At 34.3% G+C, this 19,800-nt stretch overlaps 1 protein-coding gene and 1 pseudogene across 1 annotated transcript in view; one reads left to right on the top strand and one right to left on the bottom strand.

Moving 5' to 3' along the window:
• Positions 1 to 840: 840 nt before the first annotated feature.
• Positions 841 to 1,705, bottom strand: LOC123673782 (annotated as a pseudogene).
• A 16,624-nt stretch (positions 1,706 to 18,329) lies between these two features.
• Positions 18,330 to 19,800, top strand: part of LOC123670744 (protein unc-13 homolog B) — a 637,597-nt gene continuing 636,126 nt past the window's right edge. Inside the window, exon 1 of the mRNA XM_045604288.1 lies at positions 18,330 to 18,744. Coding sequence (XP_045460244.1) covers positions 18,720 to 18,744 — 25 coding nt within the window. The 5' untranslated portion in view covers positions 18,330 to 18,719. The remainder of the gene's footprint in view (positions 18,745 to 19,800) is intronic.

A 19,800-nucleotide genomic window follows, 5' to 3' on the forward strand; every position in this document is an offset into this window, starting at 1 on the left:
ATGCATTATTTGGGGTATCAAATAATCCCACACATTCAAAATGAAACCAGCCTATCTCACAGTCTTCTCCATCACACTGAATCATAGGTCTCCCATCATCAACACTATGGCAAACACACCAATAATTTACTTCAGCCATTCCCTTTTTCCTTGTGAAATACTTTTCCAAGAGCTCAGGCAATATGACGTCTGCATGAAATTTCAAAGCAATTTGACTCTCATTTTCAAAAAATTCGAAATCTGGAAAAATTCTTTCTTTGAAAAAAATGTTGGGTGACCAAATAACAAAATCACCAAATTTCAATTTTGTTACAAATATTTGCATTTGTACTTGATAGTAGTAACTATTTAATTTTTTTAAAGTAACCTTATCATTCTCCCTAATTAAACAGGAACTTTTAAAAGATACATATTCATTTATATCTGTACAATTATTTGTATATAACAAATAAGGGCACTTTACTTCGAGACACCCCCCCAAAGAGCACTCACAAAACACTAGTCTATCAGAAGATGCACCAAGGCAAGGCCAATTTTTGCTTATCAAAAATCCGACTTCGTCGACTCGAAACGAGTCATAATTTTCACTCATATACCTTTGATACTGTTCAACAGCTATATGTTCATGATTTATTCCCCATAAAGTAGCTCTATTGCAAAACAAAGTTTTTGTTGGATAACAAATAGATTTAATAAGTGACAAAGAAGGTTTTGTTTTGTTTGTTTTGCAAACAGCTCTGAATTTTGAAGCTGTGATCCTACCTGCCCTTTGTATATACCAATTTCGGTTTTCAGATTGGTTTCTTGTAGATTTTTCCATACTCATAATTTGTTCATTATCTAATGATATATTAAATGTCTTGGATATTCCAGGAAGGTTTTAGTTGTGCGACTCTCATCAAATATATTTAGCACAGAGGGTAGAATTTTGTTCACTTGTGCTGCTATACCACTAGCAAATGGTTCTACCATTCGCATAATTGCAGCATTATGTCCCACTTGCTCCATTTTCTTCAAGAGATTTTGTATGTTTAGTGGTTTGGGTATAACATCCCTATTTTTATGTTGACTAGCTGAAGGTTTTCCCCAATCCATCTCACTGATTGGTACTAAGGGCACTTGTGAAGAGGATGATGGCATCGTCCAACTGCTCAGTATGTCTGTGTAAGATACTTCAGCCTTTCGTCTATTTGCATATTCAGCTGCAAATAAAAGTGCACCCACATGACTGCAAACTTCACTGTGTGTCCAGCCATACATGTGCAATGTGCTGTTAATACACTTCCATCTTTGGCCACAATGCACCAAACGTCCAATGGTTTCTCATTTCCTCTCTGAGAATGTTTGACCTAAAAAAATTGCTGAATAAACAAAAGTCAATAGAAATGAACACAATGTTCTTTACACGTTAAGCACTTTGTGCATAAATGCCATACACATTCAACTGGTCCCCTGGGCTGTGTGTAAAGATAGTACTCATGGTCCATGTTTCACAAACAACACTTGACTACGAAATTATATCTATAATAATAATAATAATAATAAGAGAGTCTGCATACAGTTAAAACAAACTTACCTTTCCCACTACAATGTAGAAACCATTCACCACTTTTGTCCCCACATTTACAACAAAGTCCGACTCAAAATACTTGAATGAATGCAAGCTCTTGTAGGCCTTCATTTGCTCTTTGGTGTAATAGCTATGGGTTAGCACTAAATATGAAACAATATCCATATTTGTAATAGGTGGAATTCCATGAATTGAACTATCTGAGTATTCTCTCCATATTGAGTAGACGTGTTTTTTGGTGCTCCTTATGATATTTATCGGGGCGAATAATTGATCGATGTTTTCCAAATTGTTTCAAAACGGAAAATAATCTTGTTGATTATTTTTCAAGACATACGAAATATTCATTTAAAAACAGTAAATGATCCAGTGAAAACCACCTCCGCTGATTATTATATTTTATGGCAAATTGTGTTAACAAGAACAATTTTGCTGAATTCTGAATATGCCAGCCAGTGGCGCACTCAAGAAGTGTTTCCCACAAAGAAAATCGGATGGAATGGAAATGAACTGTGATAAATGTGAAAACAAATTAGAAGACTTCGTCGTGTTATGCGATGGATTATGCAAGCGGAGATTTCATCCAAATTGTGCCAATTTAGCGGATGATGCGTGGACAACGATATCAAATGCTACAAATGCAAAATGGTACTGTAATCAGTGCCTGTTGTACATCGAATTGATTTTGAAAAATGGTATAAACTTAGCTGAAATAAAAAAAAACTATTTGAAGAAAAAATTGTTGATATTGAAAACAAGTTAACTGCTACAAAAAATGCTGAGCAGAATGCGAAAACAAAAACTTATGCGCAAGCTACAGGAGAGCTGTTGGTGATAAAACCTAAACGAAAGCAGGAAAGTTCAATTACTAAAGAAGCCCTAATGAAATCTTGCAACCCTGCTACCTTAGAGGTAGGAATAAGGTACCTTAGAAGTAGGAATAGAGGAAGATATGGATAAAGAAACAATTGAGGAAATGATTAGAAAACAAAATGCGTGCCTTATCAAAGAACATCACCTTTTAGATGTGCAAATAATCAAGAAGATAAGAACTAGATATATGGCCATTGCAGAATGCGATCCTTCGTGTCTTAGTCTTCTTGTCGAGAGTGGAAAATTGAGTATGGGATGGTCCAGATGCAGTGTGTATGAATATGTACCAGTATTCAGATGCTACAAATGTGGAAATTTTGATCACAAGGCCAGTGAGTGCACAGAAGAAGATAGATGCCTACTTTGTACGTCAGTAAGTCACAAAACTGAAAATTGTAATGAGAAAGTAAAGTGTCATAATTGTGTATTAATGAATGGAAAGTTTTCACTAAAATTGAATGTAGAACATAATATATTTGATTTGAATTGTTCAGTATATTTAAGGAAAGTTGAGGCGAAAAGAAAATATATCAAATTACCTGTTAATAATAGTCAATAACAATTAAAAATAACAACCTCATCATAATGCATCAAAATATAAATTCTCTGAGAAATAAATTAGATTTGCTTGAAATATTTCTGATGAATGAGGAAATTGATGTACTTTGTCTTACAGAACATCATTTAACAGAGGAACTGTCAGGGTATATATCTTTATATGGCTATAAACTAGGTAGTATATTTTGTAGAATTCTGAAAAATTGTGGTGGTAGTGCCATATTCTGTAAAGAATCTTTAATAAACAATGTTAAAAAATTAAAAAAGATAAAGGAAATGTCAACTGAAAATATAGTAAAAATAAGTGCAATCGAGGTATATTTGACTAACAAAAAACTGTGTATTATCTCTGTATATCGCCCTCCTCACGGTGAGATATCTCCATTTCTCAAGTCATTGGAAATTATTCTAAATTCAGTCTGCAGAAATGCCAATAATGAGATCATAATTTGTGGATATCTAAATATCGATAACCTAGGCGACGCCACTGCTAAGAGGGAACTAACAGATGTACTATCATCTTTCAACATTTCTAAATTGATAAATACTGAAACGAGGGTCGCAAAAAATTCAAAAACAGGTATAGATTATATTTGTGTAAATAATTCAGGAAATGTTTTGAAATGCAACGTTATTTTAAATGGGTTATCTGATCATTCTGCACAAATCTTAACCATAAGCGAAAATATCAATAAACCCGTATTGACGCAGTATGCTAGGTCATTCACGGAACAAAATCATCATAGATTTCGATCTTATTTATTAAAAGAAACTTGGAGTGAAGTTTTCACATGTCAGGAGGTAAATGAAGCGTTTTCGAATTTTGTTGAAACTTGGAATATTACACGGATATAACATTTCCACTCAGAAAATACAAGCCAAATCTACACAACAACAAAAAATCTTGGATAACACCTGGCATTCGCACGTCATCAAAACACTTGAAAAGAATATACTGTGAATTATTAGACAGCAACTATGACGATAATATACTAAATTACTATAGAAATTACAAAAGAATTTATTCCAAAGTTATCAATGAAGCAAAAAAGAGGCAGAATATCAGCATATTCCAACAAACTGAAAATAAATCAAAAGCGGCTTGGAAGGTCATCAGCAGTAATATTTCACATAAAAGTAACAAAAATCGTAAAGTAAATAAAATAAGAATAGAAAATCACACTATTTCGGAAACAAAGGATATTGTCAACTATTTCAATGACTATTTCGTGAATATTCCAGTCGAATTGAATAAAAAACTGGACTCATTCAATGTTTCTTACGCTAGTCGATGATAAAATTGTCAGGGATGTACTGAAAAATCTAAAAAATTCGAATAGCGTTGGAGTGGATGGCATAAATACGGAAGTTTTGAAAAGATGCGCAGATTTGATTGCCCACCCATTGGCATACCTCATAAATTTGATGTTGGATTGAGGTGTATTTCCAGAGATTCTTAAATTGGCGAAAATTGTTCCAATCTATAAAAAGGGAGATACAGAAAAAGTTGAAAATTTTAGACCTATAGCTCTACTGTCCGTCATATCTAAGATAGTTGAGAGAATTCTTTTCGATAAAATTATTTCATTCCTGACTAGTAACAATATCCTTCACAATGCGCAACATGGATTCCTGAAAAATAGATCAACAACTACAGCCATTCACGACTTTTTGAGCAAAGTATATGACAGTGTAGGTAAAAACATGAAAACTCTAGGAATATTCATGGACTTGAGTAAAGCTTTCGACCTGGTTAATCATGAATTGCTTCTCAAAAAATTGATAGCATATGGATTAAGAGGGCAAGTAAATAATTTGCTGAGATCCTACTTGACCAACAGAGCCCAGGTAGTGGAGATAGATGGTGTAAGATCTAAAGAAAAAAATATAGAGTTTGGTGTTCCTCAGGGTTCTGTATTGGGACCCCTATTGTTTTTACTATTTGTAAATGACCTACCAGATATAGATGAGAGAAATTCGATTGAAATGTTTGTCGATGATATCAGCTACCTATGTAGCCATAAAAATAAAGAAGAACTCATAATGTATGCACAAAAAATGTTAGATGGATTCGTTAATTGGTTTAAAGATAATAGACTGTACCTAAACATAGAAAAAACGGTATTTATCAACTTTACCCGTCGAACTAAACTCAGCATGGAATCATTTCTGATAAAAATTAATAGTAAGAGTATACAGCAGGTTTCAGAAACTAAATTCTTGGGGGTATGGCTTGAGAACAACTTGGGATGGGAAAGCCATACTAGTACTGTATGTAATAGCTTGGTATCTTCTTGCTATGCTTTGTATAGATTGAGGGAATTAACTTATGCGAATATATTAATGACCTATTATTGTTCTCATTTTTATTCCAGAATAAAATATGGTATCATTTTCTGGGGATGTTCCTCTCTTAGTTTGAGAGTGTTTAAACTTCAGAAGTGAGCTGTACGCATAATAGCAGCTGTTCAAAGATATACTCCATGTAGGAACATATTTATTGAGTATAGATTGCTTAGAGTACCCTGTATTTATATTTTGGAAACTCTTGTGTTTGTTAAATCTAATTTGGATAGATTTCAAAAGAATAGCGATTATCATAAGTATTACACACGGCATTGTGAGAAATTTTGTATACCTAGGCATGATCTCAGTATTTGTGAACAGAATCCAGCTTACTTCGGTATATTACTATACAATAAGTTACCAAACTCCATTGGAGAACTGAAAAATATTTCTGCATTCAAAAAAAGCGTGAGAAATATGTTACTGGATAAATGATATTATCATGTTAATGATTTCTTGAATGATAGTGAATTTAATTAATTGTGTACCACCTTTAATATAATTGTTCAATGACTTGTCCTATATTGAATGTTTTCAATCTAAAAGGATCAATAAAGATTACTATTACTATTACTATCTAATTCCTGAATGTCCAATGTAAAAGGGTCTACATCATTTACTAACTTCAGCTTCATTTGATATCTGTAAATGAACATTTCACTTCACATATAGGAAACAAACTGTTGTGTAAACAAAAAACAATTTGGATTTTTCAGCTTACCTTTTACCAATATCTGGATTTTCCAACAATAATTTTTTTAAATACTCACTCTGCATCTTGAAAAGTCTATCAACAACAACAAAGTCACACAACTCTGGAGATAATGCCGTTTGAATGATTTATTCACAACGAACCACATGCTTTCTTATGACACTACTAAAAGCTGTTTTGCCTACAGACGCCATATTGGGTCACGTGATTTGGAATGCCTGATTAATAAGGCCGATTCAGAATTATAGGTTATAACTAAGATGTCTAAAAACCAGGTGTATGAACTGACTAGCTTTTGTTTTGCCAATTTTGAGAATATTAGTTAAGCTTCAACTGTAAGATTCTTGTTATTTATTATTTTCGAGATTTGTGTCATTATGTACCTATATGTATATCTTTCATTATAGTTTGATCTATGGAAGTATTTCTTGTAATTGAAATACCAATAAACTCTCTCTATTACAAATATTTTAATTCATTCCAGTAAACGTTTCGTGTTTTGTTTCACGACTTTGTACGATCATACTCGGTTACACGTCGCTTTTGATTGGTCAGTATCGGGTTTTAATTAATGTATCCAATCAAAATCAACGGAAAAAGATCGAAATGACAAGTATGACATTGCGGCGCCGCCACGAACTAAAACTAATATTTTCAATTTGGTCGAATGTCATTGCATTCAAAATTTGACGAGTGCATTCACCATGTTTTTAGACATCTTAGTTATAACAATAGAGGAGTTATCAAGTCAGCAAACTGATGGTTTTGTGAGTCAATACTTTTCTGAGAACGTTATTGTTGGTTTTTTCAAATTAGAATTACTGTGATTTTCTCCCTTAATTATTAGCGTTATTTTCAATTCTCTTCCAACACAGAATAAGATAAGGTTTTTAGGGTGGGCGGACATAAATCCTAACAATTCCTGGGTTGGATGGGAAGCAACGCTTTGGGAAACTTCAATTTGGCATGAATTCAAGATATAAATCCGAAATACTATTGTTGCGAACTGTTTTATTTTATTTTTAAGATATGGGAACATATTATACAGGATGTAAGGTGAACATGCGGCAAAAATTTAAGAGGTTACTCCTTGGACAATTTGAAGGATATTTTAAACCTTGATGAGGGCCTATCACTATCACGAATTGAGACACAGCACACCAAACTGTGACTTTAGGTAAATGGAGTGGTCTTCCATGGAGTTGAAGTCCAGAAGTTGCAGTCCAGTACCGGAAATTTGACTTATTCACTGTTCCAGAAATGTGAATGTGCATCATCACTACTGAAAAAAGTTTCTCTTGTGGAGATGCTCTAAATCATTTCCTCACAACGATTTTTGCGGTTCACGTAATCAGCAGCACTCAATTCTTGAACAAGCTTGATTTTATGGGAGAAATGATAAATCCTCATGCAGAATGCTCCTCAAAGATCGGTCTGACATTCCCGCTATCGCATGTCTCCGTGCAGAGCGTCTTGGTGAATGCTCGACTGCTAATCGAACAGCATGCACATCTTCCCCTCTTCTTACCGTTCTCGGTCGTCCATATCCTCGCCCTCATCGTGTACTTCCTGTTTCCTCAAGTTGACGAGCTTAAGTTTTAATTCTATTTGCAAAGGGGACTGAAACGTTGACAGGAATGCCGAAATGCCCTGTGGGTCGCGATCACAGAACGGTTATTTTCGTAAAACGTCGAACGACAAAGCCACTATGCACTTCGGTCCAAATCATGGTGCTGACTAAAAACTACTGACTCTAAGGAACACAAAGACCCCTTCCGCATCTACCTGCCTCCACCACATCCCGAGCAATGACCTGTCAAAACTCGTCAATCGGCTCTGCCGCACCCTGTATTTGCCCAGTTTACAATGAAACATCCTGTAGATATTTGATAAATTCACGAAGTTGGTACTTCCGCAGATCCTGAGAATAAATTAAACTACTAAATTAATAGTTTCGACCCTCAACATAGTTTATATAATTCATGAACCATTTGTAGTGCTACAATTAATAGATAAACATTAAATTTGAGTATATCTTCCCATTTGAATTTATGTTATTGAATATTTGTATGATCAGACGAGTCGTTCAGCTGAATTAGGAGATATTATTGGCCCCATAGCAGCTATGACCAGCGTAGTTAAATAATTTCTGCCAAAAGTAGTTGGCAACGAATGGGAAAATAAGCAACGAACGAGAACTAACGAGTTGTGGAAACTATTGTGACTATCTCTCTTAATTACACGGTCGAGGGAACGTGTTCCATTATGTTATATGATAGGCAATCTTATGATAACAACCAAACATGTATTCATCGAAACCAAAAAAACTCTGATGTGGAGTCACTAGATTTTGAGCGCTGATTCATTCATGAGCCAAATGTACGCTTGATATTCACATAACTGTGTATAGGTATACGAGGGCTACTATTTATGTATTGAGAATTGGCAACACTGATATTGCCAGGTGAAATCTGATATTGACATAGTAAAATTTGACATTTTTTGTGTTATACGTACTCATAATGTCATGACATACGAGGGCAATTTTTGTTGTTTACAGAAAATTGAATATTTCATCTCTGTCAAAATATGGATTTAACTCGTGAACATTTTCGAGCTATGAAAATTATGACTTTCGACGTGGTCTAACTTGAGAAAAATGCATCTGTCAACTAAATTCAACTCTTGAAGCACCATTTGAAGCAACTATATTCAAACGTAGATGTAGTTCGCTCATGGACGAAGTTAAAGAAGGTCGTCCAAAATCAGTCGATGTGCCGGAAAATTTTGAATTTGTGCGAAAACTAATTGGAGAAGATCGTCATAAGACATATCAGGAAATCGAGAGATGTTTAAGCATTAGTATGACTAGTATCCATGAGATTTTGCAGGAATATTTGTGTGTTCGTTAGCTTAATATTCTAAAGAAATGTCAGAAGTGTTTTGCATATTTATGGATAAACCAAAATTTTTGCAAATCATTCTGTAAACAATGGAATTATGGATTCTGGGAAAAACGGCAGGAGGCAATTTTTTAAAGTTAAGGCATCGAACTAAACAAAATGTCTCTACCACTTAAAAATGTGAGAACATAAAAAGATAATGTGAGTAATATAAAAGGAAGAGACAAAGATTCATTAATTCTTTTCAATCCTAAAATAAATTAAGTTTTCTGTACAGATTTGAAATTGTTGGCTTTTGTTGATGAATATTTCCCCTATGTTGAAATCAATAATCTTTTAAAGAAATTCCTTTAATTTTTTCGAGGTAGAAGACCCCGATTACTCAATATCCATTTTTGCATTCTGCAGAGGTGACTTCTGTTAGGGCGGCAAATTAGATCTCCATCTAGGGAAACAGTTTGGCTAGCGACGGGTCTGTTACTTGCTCAAATTCAGAAAATTAAGGATATATTGACGATAGGATAGAGCACTCTGTTCAAAGAACGAGCGCTTAAAAATAACGAAATATGAAAATATACATAAATGAATAAAATGGGGACGAAACAACAGCACTTCCAGTTAACTTTCTCGCCAAGGTTTTTCTCTCTGCAGTTATTTCCCTACAAACCCCATTCACGGCTTGGCAAAGGGCATGGAGCCCTTGAAAGGGCGATAGAATGGTGACGTTGCGGCCATAAATTCACCACGGGAGTTTCCTAGTCCCGGACTTCCATAACGAAATCAATACCTCCTTTGAAGCAGTTTTGGGCCGCGCCATCAGGATATGGGTTTCCAAAGGTAACTCGACAAAGATGTATGAAAATTAGATTCTGATATATTAGTAGCTCTAACCGCTTTCATCATGCGGCCATCCGAAATTTTCATTATTATGGTATTACCTGGATTTATGGTAGGTATCTTCCTCCTCTTGCCGTGGCTTCATTCGGGTCGGGTATTTCAATTTATGCGGTCTAGGATGGATATTTTTCCATTTAATAATCCGATTTTCCTAATCCTGAACGGAAACAGTAAAATGTTCTGGAAGGGATGATGAATTTGGTTTGTCAGGACGGACTGTAATATTTGTCATTGGGAATGATGGATTATATAAATTCGAATGAGGCTTACCTGATAGAACTTTTTAAATATTGAGAAGATCGAGATATATACAGGCATTTTTTACAATTAAATGCTATAAGGAAATATAAGAATTTCTCAAAATCCTTTGAGTTTCGAGGAGGATCTTGAGACAAGTCAATTTTCATTTTTAATCGTACAGGGTGGGCAAATAAGCGAGGTAAGCGGCTATATCTCAGGATCCACTCATCTTAGAGACTTGCGGTAAAAATTTTCATCACTAAAGTGTACAAGAAAACAAACTGGAAATTGTTTTGAAGTTCATACCTTTACCGCTAGGGGGCATAATAGTTACCGTTGGGTAGAAAAATAAATTTTACTCGAAAATGTTTCATATGAAGTTGAAGAAAAAATATCATCACTGTACTCCTTGAAAAATTCTCTATCTTTTTGAATTGTCATTTTCGATTTTACGACATCAAATAAGGGTAGGTGAAAGGGAGAAATCTGACTGATTGAAATGCCTATAACTTCAGTTTGGCTCAACATTTTTGAGCAAATTAGATCTCGTCTAAGCGAAAATATATTGTTGATTGGGGACAAAATATATTCATGATAAATTTTGTTTTGCTGCTTTCGATAGGAGGCGCTAAGTCAGAAGTTCATTGTTTTGTTCATTTTACTCCAAAATTTCAAATGTAATGATAGGATTTTCTTAACAAAAACAGAAATTCCATATAACTTGCATGAAAAAAACTGAAGTTCGCAATGCGATAGTTTCAGGCGTTCCGAAGTTATGGCCGAAAGAAGATATTCTTCAACTGGTGCACTGCAAAAAACCAAATTGTGTCTTTAAGTTCTGACATAAACAGAAATCCCATCAAATTTGTATAAAAAACCAAAAGGTCGCAAAGCGATAGCTTTAGGCGTTCTGGAGTTATGGCTAAAAGAAGACACAATTAAGTTTTTCAGTGCATCAATTGAAGAATATCTTCTTTCGGCCACAACTTCAGAACACCTGAAACTTCAGGTTTTTTCATGCAAATTTGATGGAATTTCCGTTTCTGTTAGAAAAATCCTATCATAACATTTGAAATTTCGGAGTGAAATGAACAAAACAATGAACTTCTGACTTAGCGCCCTCTATCGAAACCAGCAAAAACAAATATATCATGAGTATATTTTGTCCTCAATCAACAAGATATTATCTTTCACGAGATCTAATTTGCTCAAAAATGTTGAGCCAAACTGAAGTTACAGGCATTTCAATCAGTCAGATTTCTCCCTTTCACCTACCCTTATTTAATGTCGTAAAATCGAAAGTGACAATTCAATTTTTCAAGGATTACAGTGATTATATTTTTTCTTCAACTTCATATGAAACATTTTCGAGTAAAATTCATTTTTCTACTCGACGGTAGCTATTACGCCCCTAGCGGTAGAGGTATGAACTTCAAAATAATTTCCAGTGTGTTCTCTTGAACACTTTAGTGGTAAATTTTTTTACCACTCTCTACGATGAGTGGATCCTGAGATATAGCCGCTTACCTCGCTTATTTGCCCACCCTGTACAACTTTTGATGAGAATTTCAAAGAAATTATATCTTCAAATTTGTTTGCAAAATTTTTGTCATTGTGTAAGCCCTTTAAAAACAGAGTGAGATGGTCGCAGTAAATATACAGGGTGATTCACTGCGATGGTCTATTCGACGCTTACGGATAACTAATCATAATTTTGTGCTGAAAATTTGCATGTTGAGGTTTGCGATAATGATCTTTCTCCCCGAAATATTTTCAGATATTTACAACTCCCGCCTATACAAACTACTACTTCCTTATTTCAAATCGCACACCCAGTATATTATTGCATCATTAGATAGCTCTTTTGACGAAAATTTCGGCAATATCCCATACCTTGGGTGAAAACTCAATGGTTCATGATTTGATGAGATTCTCATGGAAAAAAAATTTGTCGACGTGGACTCACATTTTTTTTAATATTTCAACAGACTATTTCCCTCGTCGTAATTTGCACCAATTAGAAACGCGCAATTTTGAATTACAAATGGTTTCTAGGTGGAAAAACTGTTTGGCAGGACCTGTCAGCAGTTTATTCGCGTTTACCCGCGGCAAAACTTGACAGTTGTTGTCACCAAAAATTACAATACCTTTGAAAACAAACGTAATTATAATCTCCAAGGACACCAGAAAACGACGCTCAACAATTTTTTCTGATTTTATTATCGTGAAAATGAGTCGCTTTGGAAGCGATTCTTTGTCTAATATTGATTTGGCGATTGAGAAAAGTATACCGTATAATACCCTCAGAACTCATACTTCAATATGGAAACAGTTCATGACATTCTGCAAAGCAAAGAACTATGAGCTTATGGAAAACACAACTTTAGAACAACTAAACCTTATTCTGAAAGATTGGGCGTGAAATATGAAGAAGGAAAACGGTGAAAATTACAAAGAACTAGTTGTGAAAACAATGTGGAACACCGTTGCAAAAAAAATGCAAGAAATGTATTTTGTGAAGTGGAAAATAACTTTTGACCCATTTAAAGACCAACTCAATTAAACCTTATCTGCAAATGGATAATGAGCACTACTCCAACATCATAAACACCCTTAGAAGTGACGCCTAAGAACCTCCAGCTAAAAAGCAGAAAACAGAAGATCCTGCAGTCACTCCTCCCGCTTCTCACTCAACAGATTACATTAATGATGTACCTACACCCCACATCTTCAATGAATCAACAAGAGTTTCAAACAATACCCCTACCGTGAACCAAAATTGCAATTTATATTTTAATTGTACCATAAATAATTAAATTTGTAGTATTTTGGCTGAAATAAAATTGAGTATCTGTTTTTCAGTTTTCAAATTAATACCTATACATAGGTAATGCATGCAGAATTATCTATTACTCAGGAAATAGTCTTGTCAAATACCATTCGGGCATCTAATTTTTCCTGTGAAAAAAATCGAAAAAACACATTGCAAAGTAATATTTTTTGACAAAAAGCATTCGTGCAGGTGCAAAAATCCTCGTCTTCGACTCGGATTTTTGTTGCCACCAGCACTCATGCTTCTTGTCAAAATATTACTTAGCAACGTGTTTTTTCGATTCTTTTCGGAAAAATTAGATGCCCTTATGATATTACTTACGAAAATTTTTTTTTACGAAAAAACCTCTCCCATTTTCGATTCTGCAAATACGAAGTATTATAAAACTCTTTTCGGTTTGGACCAAAAATGTACAGGGTGTTTATCAAAAGATCATGAATTTTGACGACTCAAATTCATCAAAACTCAAGACCTTCAAATAAGAATATATTTTTTATTATGTCCGTCAATTCTACTTATTACAAGAGGGCAAACTTGAGCAAACTTTATACCTAAAATGAATACTTTAAGAGTTATGGAGGAGGAACTTCAAATGAGGCAAAAACAATTACCAACAAAACACAACGGAAAACACAAAAAGAAACTAAAATTACATGTTTCCATAACTAAATTTCTAAATTTTGTTATGAATTATAAGTAATTGTTCGTTGGGACTCTGGAGAAATCCATGAATCAATAAAATTTTCAATTGCGAATAATTGATTACAATTTAAGGAATGTCAAATTTAGTTATCGAAACATGAAATTTTAGTTTCTTTCTGTATCTTGCGGAAGTCACAGACTTCTCCACACAGTTGGAAATAGCGGTTTTTCCTCATTTGAAGTTTTTCCTCGATGAATTTCAAAATTTTCATTTCATGTTAAGGGTTTACTTAAGTAACCCCCTTCTTTTTTATACGTAGAACTGAATGAAATAATTTAAAATTTAGGTTCTAAATTGAAAATATTGAGTTCTGAGCTGTCCAAGTTTATGATCTTCTGATGAACACCCTGTACATTTTTGGTCCGAACCGCAAACAGCCTTATAATACTACGTATTCACAGAATCAAAAATGACACAGGTTTCCTCGAAGAAATTTTTTTCCTGTAGAAATATTAGAAAAACGTGAGTCTTCGTCGCCACCATTTTTTCATGAGAATCACATTAACTCACTAACTGTTGAGTATTTACCCATGGTGTCCATATTGCTGAAATTGTCATCAAAAATGCAATCTAATGATGCAATAATATACTGGGTGTGCTATCTGGAATGAGGATGTAGTAATCAACCGGAAGTTGTAAACATTTGAAAGTATCATAGCCTCAAATACCAACATGCGAATTTTCAGCACAAAGTTATGATTAGTTTTCCATAAACGTCTAATGGGCCATCGCGGTGAATCAGCGTGTATAACCTTTTTTTTTATTTCGGGAGGAGATTAATCCCCCTTGATCCCCCGTGAATTTATTTAAAAATTGTACAGAGCCGGTATCGATAATCGAACCGATTGTTATTCATTATATCGATTAACAGAGGCTAGACGTCAAAAGTTACATGGGGAAAATAAAATCATCAGAACTCCATTCCAGTTAATTATTAGAAATACAGCCTTTCACCTTCAATAAAAGTAGGTAGGTACACTTCAATGAAGTGTACATTATTGTATTATTCAGAAGATCGACGTAAATGCTGCTAAATCTTTCATACTATCGATGTAAATACCGTGTAAACAAACGTGACTGGAATTGAACCGAGTTTAATCCACAAACCTCATCCAATTGAATTTCTGGATAAACGGATTAAATAGATCAACTATAATATAACAATTCATTTTTTGTATTATCCATATTTATCAAAAACATTGAATATTAGTTTATGGGGTGAAAACTCTTACTCTCCATTTGTCAATAAAAATAATAATGATAAAAACGTAGAATTATATAGGAATTATTTCATTTATATTAAGAAGGGTTAACAAAAAAAGGTTGGTGAAATATGCGTCTCATTAAGCAGATTTTATTCCTGTTCCTAAGTTTCTCATAGAAAAGAAATTCACAAAACATATTTCTCGCATAACGCTGCAGCTATTATTCATGGATTGATGAAATTGTGTTCGAGGTGAAATATAAAGATAATCTGCTGGATTTTCAAACTCAAGAAAGTTTTATGTTGATCTCATTCCCAAAGATATCCTCTACTTCATCTATTCTTTTACTGTATCTTTGTTTCTTCTCCAAAAGATTTCAATTCCTTTCTCTATTTCCATCTTCACTTTTCTTTATTCATAAGTTCAAATAGCCAAATCGCTACGTATTCTTCTATATATTTTGAGGCATCGGTAGAAGAACCAAAACAAGGTTTAAATATGCCAAATTTAATTTTTACATTTTCCTCATTCCACTGTCAAGAGTTGAATCACATACGGGTTAAAATCCCATGAATTGTTCCAACATTCGAAATAGTGTCCCTTCCGTCTTTACCCTTGAATATACTTGGTAAACCTTTTGGCTTGCTTTCTAAAGTCCACTAACGAGTCTAATTACTAATTTCAAATATTCAAGTTCCATCTAGATGAATGATTTCGCATTTTGTTGCAAGTGTTCACTGTATTTAGCACAAAATCGTACTCTATTATATTTTTCTGTTTATCGATGAGGATTTCATTTTATTTTGAGATTTTATTTAATGTTCTCTTCGATTGACACATGTTCAAAAACGCTATCCAGACTGATATATTCGTTGCTTTTGATTTTGGTAAAAATAACTTTCAATGATTCTTAGAAGGTGTAAGCGTATTGCACAGGTTTTCTTCACTATTTGGATAGTTTATTGGACTGCTTCCATCATCTGTGCGCTCAATAAATTATCTGATATATAGTCCATCATCAATATCTAGACAATTAATTCCAGGCTGTAATGTCTTGCCTCCCTTCCTCTCTAAAATTCTTCTAACAGTATTGGGAGAAATCTGAAATTATAAGACCCACTCATCAGTAGGCATATGCACCTTGAATAGGTAAATATTAGTTTACTAAACTAGGGAAACAAGATTAATGCTAGAGGAAATATCTGCTGAATCTCTGACAAACTCACCGTAACACTCTAGCCTCGCGTTTCCTGGTTGTTATGTTATCTTGATTAATTCCAACCATTTTTAATAGCTCAAGAATGAATAAATACTCAAATTAACTAATTTGAATTTGTGAATCTACTAAAGTTTCATAACCCCCATCAAACAATTTTCCAGAACATAAGAATAACACCGTCACAAACCTGTATAGATAACATCTTGACAAACTACAATAACAACAGTTTTACAGTGCATGGACTGCAACCCAATTACTTCAGCAGAACTCAAAGAATTAGTCAGGAAACTTAAAAATAAGAACAGCAGTGAAGATGACGATAATTAAGTATGGTATATTTCCCGAAAACCTTAAGATTCCATTAGTTAAACCAATATTCAACAAAGAAGATAAAGGATACCTTGGAAATTATAGGCCTATTAGTCCATTGCCATCTCTTTCAAAAATCTTCGAGGTAGCAATGGGGGAAAAACTTATAAATTTTTTTGGCAAAGTGCAATACACTGAGTGAAAACCAATATGGATCTGTCAAAGGTAAATCGACAAATACTGCTATTTGTCAGTTCATCAGAAAAAATCGTGGAAAATGAACATCTTTAAACCCTTTTTCGATCTCTCGAAGGCATATGCCTGTGTTGATGATCATGAAGTATGGTTGGAAATAATGAAGCAATATGGAATAAGAGCACATATATCAAAATGGTTTAGGTATTACCTAACGCACAGGGAACAGAAAGTATTGATAGTGGAAAAGGTAAAGGAATAAAATCAGACAAAAACTACATCAAACGGGGTATTCCACAAGGAAGAATATTGGGATGCATTCTATTCTTGTTGTATATAAAAGATCTAACACGCATAACTGATATGGGACAACTGATTATTTTGTTTACTGATGATACAAATTTGTTACTTTAGGATGAAAACTTCCAAAAGTTATTGACCAACGCAGCAAATATTTTCGTCGAGATAGAACAGTGGTTACCATCTGGTAAATTGGAACTTAATGCAGAGGAAACCGCAATAATATGCTTCAGAACTCATCATTCAAGGCAGAGTATACCAGAGGAAATTAAAATCAAAGAATCAAACTTTGAGCTATAGAAAACAACTCAATTTTTAGGAATAACACTTGATGAATACCTAACATGGGATGAACATAAAGAATCTCTCAATAACTACTTTAATTCAGTATTCCATCAGGGTATTATCCAAATACCTAAGCAAGGCGTCTTTGAGAACACAATATTTTGACAACTTTGAGTCGAGAATGAGATATGGAATGATTTTTTTTGGATCTAATAGGAACATCATCAACATCTTCACAACTCAGCAGAAGGTCCTGAGGATTATATTCGGTCTCAAATATAGAGAATCTTGTAGAGGTTTGTTCAGAAACAATAACATCCTCACAGTCTAAGGAAATGCTTAATTTTTTCCAAAACAAACATTCTTCATCAATAATGTAAATTTAAGAAGAAACGAAAGTAGATATCCACATTACGTATATCCTAAACACCAACTCACACTGAGAAAAACTACCATTATTCTTGTCTAAGTCTATTGAATAGATTGCCTATACATATACCTACGTAAAGAAACATTCTCAAAAAATTAAAAAAAGTCATATATAAAATGTTGACTAACTTAGAACCCCATGATATGAATGAATTCAATAACATGTAGCTCATAGATTGTGAATCTGTATTGATACTATTTCTTCTTGCTATTGTTGTAGTACTTAGAAATAAAGATATATTCTATTCTATTTTATTTTCGCAATTTCTTGGATCAAAACAAATAACAAAAACCAAACTAAATTCAAAAATCAAAATATATATCTCCTGTCAATTGCATTTCTGATATGAACATGAATTCTGAAAATGAAAATATTACTGATTGCGCTATCACCAACCGAATTTCGATTTTCCACAGTCGCCTTGGATGTCAATAATTATTCCTGAATATAAAATTTTGAGTTTATTACAACCATAGAAAATGTATCATAGGTACCATATAAAATTCAAGAAGAATATTGGAGAAGAAACACCCGATATTTCCATGATTATAGAGCTCATCAGGTTAGGTATCATTGTTATAAATATTCGCCTTTCATTTTCTATGTTTACTTCTTCTCCACTCAAGGTGCTCAACACTTACAAAAAAAATATGCAAAACGTAAATGTCCAGATTTCTTTTCCAGAAGAGTATTTAATTGAATAACTACAGTTAAATAAATAGCTACAACTGCCCCAACAGAGCGCTTATTACCTCTTCCACCGTCTAAAAATAAACCTAAGACCAAAGACCCCAAATGCAGCACTCCTATCGGAAAATCGACGTCGCCTCCCACTTACCGATTTCCCAAGCCGCTTTCCTCAGCGAGCTTTCAACCCTCCATCCTCCGGACGTACGGCTACCACTGCGCATCGGTCGGAAAATCCGTCTACGTAGCATAATGGCGTCCTCTCCAGTTATTCGCAAGATCTTGTGGCGTCACGTGTTGTGAAACAAGTGCCGATCTGGATATGTCTCGTCGCAAGTTCCGCCTGACCACAGGGCGATTCTGGTTGTTCCTTCTGGTGTCTGTGAGTGCTTGAGACCTGGTGGTGCATTGGACCGAGCGTCGCTGAAGACGACGTCCAATTTTCCTGTACCGCATGATGTCGCTGCTCAGTGTCACAGGTAAGTGCTGGATAGGTTGCTTATTGGGGGATGCACACGGTAGACCGGTGGATGAAGTTGGGGTTGTAGGTATCCACGTGTTAGATCAGCGCACCAATCGATAGTGCGCTGCATGCAAAGGTCGAGAAAATTCGGTTGATAACCTCCTTTCGCATGGGGAGCTGATTTGGGGCTTCTTGTGCTCTCAGGCCGCATTTTTGGGCTTGCTAAGGATGCATCTCTTTAATCTTCGCTTTCTAGTTTTACTCATATTGTTGAAGTATATACTTCTCAAAATTTTATTGTTTTCAATTCAAGTATCAATTCATTAAGATTGAACAAATATAAAAATCTATCATCTTACATAATATATACCTGAATACCTCGATCTCTATGAGGTACAAAGTGCTCAACAAATAAATTCTTATCTGAAAGTTCCATTGCGATTTGTTGAATTGGGTTGGAAGTACAATTTCAGTTGCCCATAGCACAAAACGTTATATTACTTGACTAAGTTTTTTGAATCGATTTTTGTATGATTCTGATGAAATAAAGTCTGAATGTTTGCGGTTTTATTTTCACTTTGTCATTTGCATCAATGGAGAAAAAGTACCAATGCCCGGTAATTTCAGTTCACGTATCAAAGGAAAGGGATCTCACAATCAATACAAAAATTCGTTCATTCATCTCCCATTCATTCTAATCAAATTTTTTGACAAAAAAAATCAAAGTTAAAAAAAAACAAAAATCATCAATTACAAACCTTACGTAGAAGAAATATCGTCAAAATCACTGAAATTGAGTCGGTAGCTCCTGCTTATATATGTCAATTTATCTAGTCAGAAATATTTTCCGAACAATTCAAATTTCCGAGCTACTCATCAAGGAAGCTGTGCATTGTATAACTGACACTTCAAGGAAGCTCTACGCAGTATAACAGACACAACATTCATTCAGATACTGACCTCATCCAACGCTAGCTTTGCAGGAGTAGGACATAACATATTATAAGAGAATTATATGTTATATCTGATTTCCGAATAGTTCCCTTAGAGAATACTAACAAGGAAATAAGGT

The sequence above is a fragment of the Harmonia axyridis genome, chromosome 1, assembly GCF_914767665.1.
Source record: "Harmonia axyridis chromosome 1, icHarAxyr1.1, whole genome shotgun sequence".
NCBI lineage: Eukaryota > Metazoa > Arthropoda > Insecta > Coleoptera > Coccinellidae > Harmonia > Harmonia axyridis.